Raw genomic sequence first — 15,273 nt, 5'->3', positions numbered from 1 at the left:
AGGTTGTACGAGATGGAACTCCATGAAGGTTTACTCCTGTGTAAGGAAACTTTCTGGGCATACCAGGAAAGAGGCAAAGGCTCATTTCAACCCCCTAAAAAATAATCCCGTGCCCCCTATTCTAAGATCTTCTGGAATCAAGCTGGTGCTGCCCAGTGACTAGTTGCCTGAATAACTAAAGCCTTGAGCCAGATGTGGGTGGGCAGGCCTGTGCTATCCAGGAACCCAGACACAACCTAGAAGCATCAGAGGCCTCAACCCCCTGGAGGCCCCAGAAACTGCTCTGTTCAGAAACCACAGAACCTGTTTGTGAATTTCATGCCCAGGCTGCAAAGGGGGGAACACAGGTAAACGCAGACAAAGTTTCAACCTTTTTATTCAAAGCAGCTTTTCACAATGTATAAATACTGCATATTAGCACACATGAAAATACAACTTCTAAGGCACCCAGAAATGTGTTCATACACGTTACAGGACCATTCACAAAGAGAGTGTACAATTTGCTCTAGACAGTCAGCATTTGATAAATCAGATTATTATCCTCCAGTACTGCACCCAGTCTCAGGAAATATTTACAACGTGGTGAGAAAGGGTCAGCTGTACCTGCTTGATAATTCTATGAAGTACTCATACTTACAATATTCAGAACTAGTTCAAGACTCTCCCATGACAAAAGAAAACGAGTAGCCTAATTTGCAAAGGTCTCCTTGGATTTTGGTGTGTGTGCTACATCCAGGATCAAACCCAAACACTCCTAGGGTGGGCTGGATAAGTTTTTGGTAGCCTGCTTCATAATCAGAAGTTTGGTAATAAGCCTTACCACTAGAATACCACTTCTTCAGCATCAAGCATTTCTCAACCAGTTAAAGGATCGATGATTTCATCATGAATGAGAATGGAGAGCATCCCCTGGTGTGAGAATAGAAAGAAAATTCTTCTCACGTCATCAGGAACTGGAATGGGTCATGCAGAACACCAGGAAGTGGAGATTTGGCAACTGCCAGATGGCTGTTCAGTGTAGTCACATCTGAAAGACCCGCCGTCGGGGTTGTTATTCAGATGGAGCCGTCCACACTGGCCAGAGAACCTGGAAGCATGCCAGACCTCCACTTTGTATCGTAATGGGTAAAGGCTGGGACTGCACAGCAAAACCCCCCCCTGAGATAGCGAGTTTTCATCTGAGAAACTCATCTTTCAGAGCCTTCTCCAGGTGACAACACACCCCTCTTTATGGCCAACCCCGGGGGAGCATGCGGTTGGTGGAAGCGAGCAGTTTCTTTGTGCCATGAAGCATGCACACCTCTGTCTAGATGTGCCTACGATCTATGAAACTCATGCTTTGTTGAAATAATGAAATTCTTTGGTCCTTGGTTTTATGAAAGGCAATATTTTCACAATCCTGTCAACATGGGCATCAGCAAATGACTTCAAGCTGGGACTAATGACGCAGGGACAAATTAAATACTAGATGGAAAACTCTACACCCTCCAAACTTCCCAGAATACCCTGAACTCCAGCATCAGGTCAGGTGTGGAGGCTAATGAGGCATGGTCAAGCCAACAGATGCCAGAGCTGAAGCTTAAAACTAGATGTCAATTTTTCATACTGCAAACATTTGAAGCATATCTCCATCCCAGTGGTAGATAAGTTGACTTTATGAACACTATTCAAGATGAACCAAATAGTAACTTGATTTTAGCCATGCTGTAGCCTTGGTCTCAAAATCACCTTTAAAGCCTAGGTAAGGAGAATCAGCTGACACTGTGATCAACTAAAAGGAATCATGATTTTAAGAGAATTTAAGTCCAATTTTCAGTTGGTTTTACTAGGTCCCAAGCACAGTGGACACACCACCTGAGCTCCACGACTTGCTCTCCATGAAAACAGCCTGGGTTGGATGGACTCAGCCAATGTGTACGTTCTGCATCTAGTTTGCCTTTGCCCTGCTAAACATGGGTTTCATATGGCTTAACACACACAGTTCATTGATAAGACGCTCAGGACACATGGGAATGCTGATTGTATAACTGAAATGAACTTCAGATTGTCTACACAAGACTCACATGTAAACTTTATTAACATCTCTCAAGGAATGCTGATCTCAGCCAGGTTGGACGTTTCCAAGTCACCCACACGGAACCTGGGGTCAACCACCAAGGTCAGGAGCAGGCAATGCCGTTTGTTCAGAACAAATGATGGACCAGCAGCCCTCCCTGTGGCCGTGTCTAAATCATGCGAATAGTACAAAGGTAGCTCCAGAAAACCTGTCCTTGGCTCATGTGTATGGCCAAAGACAATCACCAAGGTGCCCATCTGGCCCCTGCAGACATCAACGCAACCAAACTCTTCAGATAAGCCATAACTTACAGACTGCATGGAGTCCATCAACATGGCTTACATTGCTTGGAAGAAACAACCCGTATTACCCTTTTATTTTTTTTTTGCAACAAGCTTAAGGCTCTGTTTACAAACTCCATCAACTGCCACACAGTGAGAATTTATGGGGAGATCTTAAACTACATATGTAGTTGTAAAGGTTGGAAAATTTACTGATCCTAATGGTAAGGCTTATTCACAAATGCAATACATTTTCAAATTACATTTCAAGAAAAAAAAATTAACCTGCTCTCTAACAATATAAGAGCATTAGAGTCTAATGGGAAAAAAAACACAAAAAACATTGGCACCAAACCAGTATGCTATTTTTTGAAAGAACAAGTGATATTAATGAAAAAGATTGCCTAAAACGCATATTCTAACTTACCACAGAAATATAAAAGTTTATATTCTGAAAATATATACTGTATTAAAGTCTGTAAGCATTTCAACCAAAATTTGCAGAAATAACTAAGCGACACTTATCTACAACAAAAATATACATGCAAGACAACCCCCAAATGGTTTCCCTTAAATATCTACAAAGGCAAAGTGTAGATTTTTAAAGATTATACAAAACCATTTACAGAGAACAAAATAAAATACTTAAGAAATCTCATTTAGAGTCTTAAATACTGTGTATATTAGTGAGAGTGTCTAAACTAATATATACAACAGACCTAAGTATCTGAATATAGAAACACAAAGGAGAAGCAAGTTTGCATTTTAAATATTCACTTAGGAACATTTGAAGATGTTTGTATGTGTTTCTCTTTGTTTAAAAAAACTTCCACAGAAACTAGATTGTAAAACTGCATGAATGTAACTAAATTTCAAATTTTAAAAAGTTTACAAATTTTTAAGCCAACATTTAATAATGGGAAATGCAATTCAGCATTCAGTCAAGGCTATTTTTAAATGTGGATATTCAGAGATACAGTTGCATTGATCAAAGTCTATTGTGATTATTACTTTTCCATCCTCATACTAAACTTTATATGGAAAAAACACATTTCCATGATTCAGAGAGAACATTTCCTAATTTAATCTAAATTGGACAAGAATAACATTTTAAATCATTTTTCTACTACCTTCTCATAGTTATCCAATTTCATACATAGAGGGTAATTTTTTGATGTTTTTTTGCCCACGGACATTATTCCAAAGCCAGAAGAGACACGTGGCTACATCAGCATTAGTCGGTGGCTTCCAAATGGTGAGGAGCTCTGACCTCCTTCTACAAATAGCCTCTTGGAATTCGGCCGTTAATTCAAGTGTTTCCACTACAAGATGTTGATACCAATCTCCAGGGATCAGAGCAGAGAGGGAGAAGAGTTCTAATGCATGGCTAACAAGATGGCAAGCAGTGGGTTGCCTAGAAGGTTCCTTAACTGAAGAGGTACCCTTAACTTCCCATCCACAGCTGTTTTTCCAACCCCACAGGTAATTCTGGAATGTGGCTGCCAAAACAAGGCACAATTCCTCAAAGACTTGCCCAGGAATTGCAGACACAGCGGGGATGCAGGCAAAGCAGGGTAGAGAGTGAAGAAAAGGATCCTAGGGTAAAGAGAGGGTTCTGGGATAGAAGATAATGAGTGGAAACCTGAGCCCTATTTCAAGACACATCCACAGATCTCGTATTTTCTATCCCAATCCAATGTTACCTGTATTTCACCTACACTTGATCAAAATAACTACCCAGAAAGTGAAAAAATCCAGAGCTTCAGTCTAAACAGATTTAACCAACTTTTGCCCACTTCGTGGAACATCCTTCTTGAATTGACAATATGAAAACAACCCAAACACAGATCATCGTTTGAAACACTTCCTGTTATAACCAGAACCTAGAAATTAAAGGGAATTCCACCTTAGTAATGGTTTCACATTCCTACCTTATCACCAGAGATCCTTGAAATGTTTATAAGTTTGGATTTGTGATATGTCTGAAGCTAAAATATTTCTGGTGTTTTCAGCAAGGAACAAAGATGGACATTGATCGAAAGAAATTTCCAAACATTCTCTTCCATCTCCAACAAGAATACTGACACTGCTTCTATGGTAAACACGTCTGCCCCTAGAAGGTAAACAGAAAGCAAGGGTCTCTTTCTTTAGAGGATTTAGTAATGCTACACAGATGATCTGCCACCACACACAAGAATGAGGTTTGTCTAGGGGCTTCGGAGAAGCATACATTTGCTTTCTCAAAGGAAGAGAGAAAACCAAGTGGAAAAGTGATAATAGGCATTTAGGCAAAAGCAGGTGTTTCCCTAGAATGATTCCCTATATTCTAGGTCTGCAGTTCCTACAGGATCCCATGTGGACAAAGGGAAGGGCACACAGGTCTTCAATTTGATCTTCCTAGACTCAGCCAAGGTGACTACCCCCTCCCAGCTCCCCATGGCCCAGACTGCCTAGATGGAGGAAGGTAGAAGAAAAGAAACGTCATGAAGTCATGGAGAAACTCAAAAGTAGAGAGGCTTTCTACAGAGGTAGCCAAGGCCATCTTAAGGATCAAGAGTCTAGATAAACTTCAGATTCACTGTCTAAAGGACCATGTCTCTAGTCATAGACTAGACACTCAACGTGTCTCTGAAACACAAAGCTCAGAGCCATAAGCCTCTCTATCTGTCTGGCCCATTGCATCTGGTCACCTTCCAGAAAGAAAAAGGAACAGACAGAGGTACATAACCAACTGTAGCAATGACCCTCCTTTGCTTAGCCCGCCTCCCTTCCCCCAGCTATTCCCAACTCTAGCTGCTTCACTCAACTCTCCAAGGAAGGGTCATGAGAGACTGGGACTAACATAGGAAGAGAGAAGACCAGTGAGCAAAGAGCCTTTGAGGACACTCAGGGGTTGCAGAGTGAAGATAAAGCTCATCCCTGGTTTCTCTTAAGAACAAGGATCCCATCATTACACCAAGAACCATTTTACAAGCCGAGGACCTGGCACAGAGCGATTCCTTTCAGCCACAGACATCCTTCCACCTTTCTCTCTCTGAATTTTATTTCTACATGGTTTCTTGCTGCAGTGCACCAAACGGCATAAACTTCGTATGGGATTTGGTCCAGGGCAGTATGAAAATAGTATCTGTGTGAAGACAGATATCATAATATATAAACAAAAATAAATAAATTAAATAAGTCTGATTTTAAAGAAAAAAAACCATTTTCCTAGGAGTTTATGTTTTTGCAAAACTAGCTTTACATATAATACACATAAATTATCAGAATTTCCACTTACATTGTTTTAAAAATATATATTTAACAAAACATTCCTAAATATACAATATCTGGTTTTGTAAATCACTCGGGTGGGTTTTAAGACCAAGCCCTAAAAGTTATACAGGTCTGCATCAGAGAGGAGACTGAGGATGGCTCTACACAATTGTTTTTCTCTTCAGTCTGGAAATTCCCTAAGATGGACCGTCTCCCTTCCCCTGATCTGCACTTAACCAGAACGAGGATGCTGGCCCAGTCTCCAGAAGAGGCACTGTGCAGACACAGTCTGAGTCAGAAAAATGGGGAAACCGGTCTTCCCCTTCCTGGACTTGGATGGTACATTTCAACAAGTGGGGGCAGAACAGTACCTGGCAGAGGCCTGGGAAGATATAGCCCTCATAGCTCTCAAGCCAGCGGGGTAGGGACACTGGGGAGGCCAAGTATACTGCATTTCCCATCTGTTACACAAAGTCAAACCAATGAAGAACAACCAACACAAACAAAGAAATGAACACAACCCTAGGTATAGAGACACCTTGACAAACTCCTTGGCCGGGCTTACACTGGGCTCTGATTTCTGAAACACAGGGCCAACTGAAAGTCAAGTGCCCTTGATCACTGCGGCAAGTGAGCCGGGGCCCTTCAGACTTCGTAAATCTTGTCCTGCAGGTAGCTGAACAGGGAATCCAGGCCTTTGGAGGAACTCCAGAGCTGCTTCAGCATGAGGCATTCTTTCTCGTTCACATCTTCAAGCACCGATTTCAGGAAGCTGCGGACAAGGCATTTCGACTCCTCCAGCACCTGAAGGGAAAGGCACAGGCCTCGTTAGCCAGGCACCAGAGACTCTGCTCCAGAAGAACGCACTTGGCCTGTGAGGCGCCAGTCAACCTCCTGATGTCCAAAGGCAGAGGAGGCTGCCTACTGCAGTCTGGGTTCCCCAGGCCCATGTCCCCAGCAATGCCAGGAGTGGGCTCCAGGTGTGCCGTGATGTTGAGCCCACACTCCCTGGGATGGCTGAGTGGGGCCCACATCATCCCCATCCCCAAGAGCTTTGTCTTTTAACCAAGGGAAACAAAAACTTAGTATCACTTTCTATGGTGTCACAAAAAAGTTTCGAAAACACTACTTTCACCTCCTTCTGCTTCATTTTCATTATCTGTGAGACGGGAGTAATGATACCTAACTCAAGGATGGCTGGGATCACAGAGTAAGGCAATGACATGAACTAAAGGTTGTCCAAGCATCCATCTGAGCCACCTCAACAATGCCTCTCCTTCAAGCTTAGTAGTAAGAGCAGTGGTAATAATGGTAGCAATCACTGTAATAATAGGTATAATTACAATAATTGTGAGAATGAGTGAGAATAGTGAGAATAAAAATAGTAGTAAAACTATAGTATTAAAGACGTAATAATAGTAGTAATTTGTTAAAGGAGTAATAGTAATGTCAGTAATATAGTAGTGATAATGGTGACGATATTAATAATACTACAGCATTATAGCAGTAATTATAGTAATGGTATTAGTAATGCAGTGGTAATAATAGTAACAATAATCATTGTAATGAATAATAACAATTGTGTTCATCGTAGTATTAATAATACCAATGCCACTAAAATCACCATTAACCAATAAGGCCTATGAGCATTACTTTTCCTTCATTTTGTCATTTCTTGCTCATGAAAGCTCCACGAATAGGTGGTTTCCACAGGATAGATGAAGGACCTACACTCAATAAGTAAAGTTGCCCAGAGTTGCCTGATGGACGTGGCTGCAAACATCTGGCTGATTCTAATAGGCTGCACTGCTGCCTCATACTGGCAGAGGCTCTGCTAGGAAGTACAGCATCTGAGCATCCCTCCTTTGGCCCCCACCATCCTCTGCTGATGTCAGAGCTTCAGTTCTCACTCTCCCAAAGCGTGTTCACATAGAAAAAAGCAAGACAAGAGCTCCCTTGCTCAAGCAGGCTGGGAAGGGGCTGTGATCTTATTCTTCAGCCTGGGCTAGAGGCGAACAGGCAGTGAGGATGGGCTGGCAAACCAAGACGGCGTCTTTCCTTCCAAGAATTCCTCTGAAGAACACCATCTCCCAAAGGCTGTGGGTAGATTCCTTTCTTGGGGAAATCAACCCAAAGCTCCTGGATTCATAAACATGAGCAGGAGAGGTTTCCTTGCTGTATTTGACAGCTGGTTTCACCTGAAAACCTCCATTGCCCAAAGACCAAACTCCCAAGCTTCCTTTTCACACTTTGTCCCTTGACTGCCCTGGGTACCTGCTCACACCACCATGTGTTGCTACCTAACCTCTCCATAGGTCTTGAAACTCGTGTGCTCTAACTCACACTGCTGCTTCTTAGAATTGCTACCTGCCTCTCCAAATTGGAACAGAAGAAGTAAAATTGTCATTATATATGGATGGCCTGATATTCTATATGAAAAAGCATAAAGACTCCATCAAAAAACTGTTGGATCTAAAAAATGAATTCAGTTAGGTTGCAGGATACAAAATTAATATTCAGAAACACGTTGCATTTCTATACATTTAAAAACAATCCCATTTACAATTGCACCAAAATGAATAAAATACCTAGGAATAAATTTAACCAAGGAGAGTAAACACCTTTACTCTGAAAACTCTTAAGACATTGATGCAAGAAACTGAAGATGACACAAATAAATGGAAGGATAGACCATGCTCATGGTTTGGAAGGATTAACATTTTTTAAATGCCCATACTATCCAAGGCAATCTACAGATTTAATGCAATCCCTACAAAAATGTCAATGACATTTTTCATAGAATTAGAACAATAATCCTAAAATAATTTTTTAAAAATATTTTTATTGATTTTTCAGAGAGAGAAAGACAGAGAGAGGGAGGGAGAAACACCAATGTAAGAGTGAAACATCAGCCGCCTCCCTACTGTGTATTGAGCCTGCAATCTGGGCATGTGCCCAGACCAGGATTCAAACAATGCTTCAGTGCACAGGACGATGCCCAACCAATCAAGCCACACTAGCCAGGGCAATAATCCTAACATTTATATAAAACCACAAAGACCCCAAATTGCCAAAACAATCTGGAGGAATAAGAACAAAGTTGGAGGTATCATGCTCCCTGATTTCAAACTATACTATAAAGCTATAGTAATCAAAACAGTATAGCACTGGCACAAAAACAAATAGATCAATGGAACAGAACAGAGAGTCAGAAATAGACCCACAATTCTATGGTCAATTAATCTATAACAAGGGAGGCAAGAATATATAATGAAGAAATGGCAGTTTCTTCAATAAATGGTGCTGGGGAAACTGGATAGATACATGCAAAAAATGAATATGGACCACCTTCTTCCTCCATATACAAAAATAAACTCAGTACCATAAAACCCCTAGGAAAAAACTTAGGCAGTAAACTCTCTGACATCAGTCTCAGATATATTTTTTTTGTATGTCTCCCTGAGCAAAGACAACAAAAGCAAAAGTAAAAAAGTGAAATTACATCAAACTAAAAAGCTTTTGCACAGGAAACCATCAACAAAAAGACTACCCACTGAATGGAAGAAAATATTCACAGAATATAACTCAGTGGTCGCCAACCCATGGTCTGTGAACCACTGAGATCCGAAAGGTTGGTGACCGCCGCTATATCTTATAAGGGATAAATACTCAAAATATATAAGGAATTCACAGTTTAACACACACACACACACAAAAGACCCAACAAACAACCCAATTAAAAATGGATAAATAGGTATTTCTCCATAAAGGACATACAGATGGCCAAAAGACATATGAAAAGATGCTCAACATCACTAATCATCAGGGAAATATAAATCAAAACTACAATGAGATATCACTTCACACCTGTCAGAATTGCTATTTTTTAAAAAGCCAACAAATAAGTGTTAGTGAAGATGTGATGAAACTGGAACCCTCATGTATTGTTGGTGAGGTTATAAATTAGTGTAGCCACTGTGAAAAATGGTATGGAAATTCCTCAAAAAATTTAAATATAGAACTGCCATACAACCCAGCAATTCCACTTCTGGGTAGCTATTCAAAGAAAAGAAAACACTAATTCTAAAAGATATATGCAGCCCTGTGTTCACTGCAGCATTTATTTAAATAGCCAAAATAATATTAAACAACCTAGGATTCCATCAGTAGATGAATGGATAATGAAGATTATACACACACACACACACACACACACACACACACACACACACACAATGAAATATTATTCAGCAATAAATAGGATGAAATATTACCATTTGCAACAACATAGATGGACTTACAGGGTATCTATGCTAAGTGAAATAAATCAGACAGAGAAAGATAAATACCATATGATTTCACTTATATGTGGAATCTAAAGAACAAAATAAACAAAACAAAAACAGACTCATAGATACAGAGAACAAACTGATGGTTGGCAGATGGCAGGAGGGTTGAGGGGCTGGGTGAAAAAGGTAAAAGGATTAAGAAGTACAAATTAGTAGTCACGAAATAGTCACAGGGATATAAAGTATAGCATAGGGAATACAGTCAATAATCTATAATAATAAAAGCGTGATATGCTAATTAGACCGGACAGCCAGACAACCTCCCAGATGTCCTTCCAGATGACCTTCTGGACAAAGCCGGGACTGCAAGGGCCTGGGGCAAGCCACTGTGGCTGCGAGGGCTGAGCCCCTTGCATGAATTTCGTGCACTGGGCCTTTAGTATTATAATAATTATGTATGATGCCAAGTGGGTACTAGAATTATCAGGGGAATCTCTACATAAATTACATAACTGTCTAACCACTATGCTGTATACCTAAAACTAATATAAAATAATATTGAATATCAAAACTAATTAAAATATTAAAAACACAAATAAAAAATAAACAAAACCAAAAAATAAACAAAACACAGTAACAACAGACTCAGATACAGAGAACAAACTGATGGTTGCCCAAAGGGAACAGGGTAGGGAGACAGGTGAAAAAAGTGAGGGGATATGAGATACAAACTTCCAATTATAAAATAAATAAGTCAGGGGGATGTAATTAATGTGCAGTGCAGGGAACAATTAATAATATTGTAATAACTTTGTATGCTGACAGATGGGGTACTAGACTTACCAGGGTGATCAATTTGTAAGGTATATAAATGTAGAATCACTATGTTGCACACCTGAAACTACTATAATATTGTATGTCAACTATACTTTTATAAAAATATTCTTTAAAATGTCCACCTGCCTGTGCAGCTGACTCTAGGGTCATCAACCATCTCTGTTTGCCCAGGCCCAGGGGGTTTCCTGGGAACAAGGGATTTTCCGTGTTAAAACCAGGAGAGTCCCAGGCAAATGGGCACAAGTTGGTCACCATAGTCCTCAGGAAGATTAAAAGAGAATCCATATAAAGAGAATCCATAGTAAGTGTTCATCAGTAATGCAGAACCATCATCACCACTGGCACAGTCACGCTTCCAGGGAGCAGAGTTTACATACAGTAGGTGCCCAATAAAGGCTGGTGGGTTGAATCAGGAGCATACAGCAGCTCAGTGGGGGTTCAGGATAGGCAGGGAGAAGGGAGGGAGGGTCACAGGTCTGGCCCCATAAACCCAGCACAGAAAGCGTCCCCACCGCCTTATTCTACAAAGCTTTCTCATTTCCTGAGCAGGCCCTGTGGTTGCAGGGGTGGCCTTTCCTCCACCTCTCAACAGGATATTTCCACACGGTGCTCAGAGTGACTTTTATGAGATAAAATCAACACTTAATTAAAAATCGGCGCCTCTGAAGAGGCGTCATTTATTTATCTATTTTTCAGTGTGTCTTCAGAGTCAAGCGGCAATGCTTGAATGTGCCAAGTGCTCAGTGGGCAGGAGAAATACAAGGACCGTGTGGGCTGCTTCCTCTCGTCCCTCGGCTGGTTTCACACACGTTGCCCTTATTTGCCTTTGCTTATTGTTTCTTTGAAAACTATAGTAGTTTTGTTTCTGGGGGGGGGGTGGAGGGGGGTGTTGAGGACTTTCTTTTAAGGCAACGCCTTCTTCCCCAGAGTGTAAATCTCTTCTGTGAGGTTTTTCCAATTGGAGATGATGGGGAATATTAATAATGCTGGCTGTCTCCCTCCGGATTTAAGGTCTCAACACTGAGACAAGGCATCTGGTAAATTACACAGGGCCTCTCAAGTATTCCCTGCATGGCCTGTAGCAAGTCCATTAGTCCCTGTCAGCTCATTGCTTTCATCTGCAAAATGGATCTCTCTCTTTGTTGTTTTTTTTTTTAATGACTTCAGAGAGGAAGGGAGAGGCAGAAAGAGAGAGAAGCATCAATGATGAGAGAGAATCACTGACTGGCTGCCTCCTGCACGCCTTCTATTGGGGATCAAGCCCACAACCCGGGCATGTGCCTTGACCAGGAATCAAACCATGATCTCCTGGTTCATAGGTCGATGCTCAACCACTGACCTACACCGGCTGGGCTCTTGCACTGACAAGAACACAGAGAAACAGGACTCACCAATGCACTGCAGGACGCCATCTCCTTGACCCGTAGCATGACCTCCTGGCTGAACGTGGTTGGCCAGAAGACCTGGGACACCAGTCCTCTGCTGCAAGCCTCCTGGGCAGTGAGCTTCCGCCCACAGAAGAGCATCTCATTGGCCTGAAAAAGCAAAGGCAGGGGAAGGCTGAGAGCCCGGAGGGCCTCTAGTGTCTGCTAGTGATGCCCGTGCTTGCTGTAAGTGTTCCAGGTCTGGAAAGCAGGAGTCTCAACCGGGTCCAATAAGCTTTGGAAACTATAATCAAACATTGTGTCTATGTGCATTTTTCTGAGCAAAGGGTCCACAGATTTCATTAAATTCCCAAAGAAGCCATGTACCTTCTGTTGCTTTGTTTGCCCAATTATCCTTCACCTATGTCTGGCAGCAGACCCACAGAAGTAGGCACACGCCTCCGACTGGGTGCATTTCTGTGCTGCGTGGTGACTGGCCTGGGGTTGACCAGATGATCCACCCTAGTCTCTATGGGGTTTCCAAGCTGAAGGCCCTGGGAAGAATCTTTCTCCTCTGGTTGCTGGCAAAAGTCAATGAGCCCAGGCCACCGACTACTGTGTCCCTGCTCTGTGGAGAGGCAGGTCCACAAAGAAGGAAGGAATGGAGAACAAGAGAACTGACAGTACTTGAATTCCTGGACTCATCACCCACCAGGGACATTCCACTTCTGGACTTGTCAGTTATGGAAATCATTATTCTTCCCCCGGCTCCCCTCAAGGCAAAGTGTTTTCATCACTGGCAGCCAAAAAGGTGTTGTGTAACTAACACCATAACACAACACAGAGCAGCGTCTCTCCTGGTGGCCCAGGGCTGTGCACAGACACTGCCCAGTCTTGAAAGGTGGAAAGTAACCCCTGCCTTCTGAGGACTCCTCTGCACCCCACTCCCCACAGAATTTCCTTTTGCTTTCAAGTTCACAGCTGTCATAGACTTCTGGGAGGACCTCCGTGGATAAGGTCCTAGGCACAGAGAGAGCATAGTGCTGTCACCACTGAAATTTACCAACAGGTGACTCTAGCACTGAAAATTAGGGCATGATGGTCATGGCCATGTGACAGGGTCCTTATCTCTTTCAGGATGAGTCCCTATCTCCTTCACAGGGCAGGCAACCCCTCCCTAATGGGCCATCCACCTGCCTCCCCTTCTTCCTTCCTGCCCCATTCGCTTAGCTGCTCCATGATAGACATGGAAATGCCAAGCTCCCTGAACCTCTGCGTCCATGCCTGGCTTCCCCCTTTGTTCTGGTTGTCACTGATGGGTCATGATTGACCCAACTGACCCAAAGGACAATTTTTCATGCCAGAGTGGAAAACGTGATCAGGTAACCAGTCCATAGAATGCACCAGGTTAGAGGTTGGAAGACAAATATTTATGTCTTCCAACAAATTATACTTATTTAGGAACACCTCGATCTCAGGAGAAATAAAGGAACTCAGTAGAAGGAGCCAAACAGGATGCAGTCCACAAGAAGAACAAGTCTCAAACAGCCACATTCTTGGGGTTTCAGAAATGATTGCAATGAAGGAGAAAAAGAGATAAGACTGTACAAAGTTAACATTTCTGTGACCACAGAGGACGGGAGGAACTGGAGTGGCAGTGAGCTGGGGCAGAACACAGTGGCTGAGATCAAAAGGGAAAGTGTTGCTTCCCAGGCTCCCTGCCTGCCTCATTTTTCTGCCACCCGTGAGACTGAGCAGCCTAGAGCAGCCCCCAGGGCACTGCTGAATCCGAATGGCCTTATCTGTCCCCACTGTAGGTCCTGCTGCATATATGTGGTGCTGGTGGGTTTGAGGGCTGAGGGTAACCTCTGCTGGTCTCTTAGTTGCTATTCCTGCTTCATGCTACCATCAAAGAGAGACAGCGCACACAGAAGCAATGGGAGGGCGGGCTCCCTTTCTTCTAGACCAGGGGTGGGCAAACTTTTGACTCAAGGGCCACAATGGGTTCTTAAACTGGACCGGAGGGCCGGAACAAAAGCATGGATGGAGTGTTTGTGTGAACTAATATAAATTCAAAGTAAACATCATTACATAAAAGGGTATGGTCTTTTTTTTTTAGTTTTATTCATTTCAAACGGGCCCGCGGGCCGTAGTTTGCCCACGGCTATTCTAGACTCATTCAAACAGTGCCCCTGCTGGGAGCCTCCTCACCTGCCCATAGGGTTTGGCCCTGTCATCTGGATTGTGATTCTTTGGTAGTTTTCTGGGGTCTCCCAGGACCACCAGCATCTGCAGGCAGAGTGCTCCCAAGCAGTCCTTGGTGAAGCCTGCACCACATCGAATCCATCTCAAAATGCCACCTCTCAGACTGAGTAGACCAACCACTTACTGAACCCTTCCTATATCCTAGTGGTGCTAGTCTCAGGCTCACTCATCAGAGGTGGGTTCCATTTTATAGCGTACTGGTTAAGAGCACAGGCTCTGTGCTCATACTCCACAACTTCCATTGCTACTGTGTGCCCTGAGACAACTCACTTAACCTCTCTGATTCTCAGTCTCCACATCTGTCAAGAGGGGATAACAGCAGTCCTACCTTACAGGTGTGTCTTGAGGATGGACTGAGTTAATGGCTGTCAAGCACTAGCCCCAGTGAGTGCTCTCTGAGCTGTTATGACTCACCCCTGCCCAGACTTGCTTCTGGCTGCTGGTGTAGAGTCTGACCACAGCCTACAGTGGGTGCTATGACCTTGCACGAACACCACTCTGCCTGCTTATGAGGAGGCTTACCAGCGCGACACCCAGGATCTGGGGGAAGGTGTACGAGGAGCAGCCAGCGGGCGTGAGGCGGATGGTGGCATAGGGGGTCTGAAACCAGGCCTTCTCGCTGGCCCACACGATGTCGCAGAGGGGCAGGATGGAGGCACCCAGGCCCAGGGCGGGCCCGTTGATTGCCACCACGATGGGCTTCTTAAACTGGATAAAGGCCTTCACAAAGTCCCTGGGGAAAAGAGAAGACCCTCTTTAATAGGCGGCCAGGCTTGCTGAGACCATGTGATGCCCTTGACTGTAGTGAGGCTGAAATAAGCTTCCCCAGGTGCAATGAAGCACGTGTAGGTCCTCAGAGAAGAGTGGGTGCCAGGCCAGCGTCACATTCTCCCAGGTTCTGGGCCACTGAGCTGCAGTCCAAGGCC

General features: G+C 43.3%; 1 protein-coding gene across 1 annotated transcript in view; it reads right to left on the bottom strand.

The window, feature by feature from the left end:
* Positions 1-360: 360 nt before the first annotated feature.
* The window catches only part of CDYL2 (chromodomain Y like 2), a 155,087-nt gene continuing 140,174 nt past the window's right edge, over positions 361-15,273 (bottom strand). The window contains exons 5-7 of the mRNA XM_036345948.1: positions 14,870-15,080; positions 12,110-12,253; positions 361-6,396 (exon numbers count right to left, since the gene is read on the bottom strand). Of these exons, the coding sequence (XP_036201841.1) occupies positions 6,238-6,396; positions 12,110-12,253; positions 14,870-15,080 (514 nt within the window). The 3' untranslated portion in view covers positions 361-6,237. The remainder of the gene's footprint in view (positions 6,397-12,109; positions 12,254-14,869; positions 15,081-15,273) is intronic.

This window comes from Myotis myotis, unplaced genomic scaffold (assembly GCF_014108235.1).
Source record: "Myotis myotis isolate mMyoMyo1 unplaced genomic scaffold, mMyoMyo1.p scaffold_m19_p_19, whole genome shotgun sequence".
In the NCBI taxonomy this organism is placed as follows: domain Eukaryota; kingdom Metazoa; phylum Chordata; class Mammalia; order Chiroptera; family Vespertilionidae; genus Myotis; species Myotis myotis.
The sequence above is the reverse complement of the archived record's forward strand: the minus strand, read 5'-3'. Positions and strand labels throughout refer to the sequence as shown.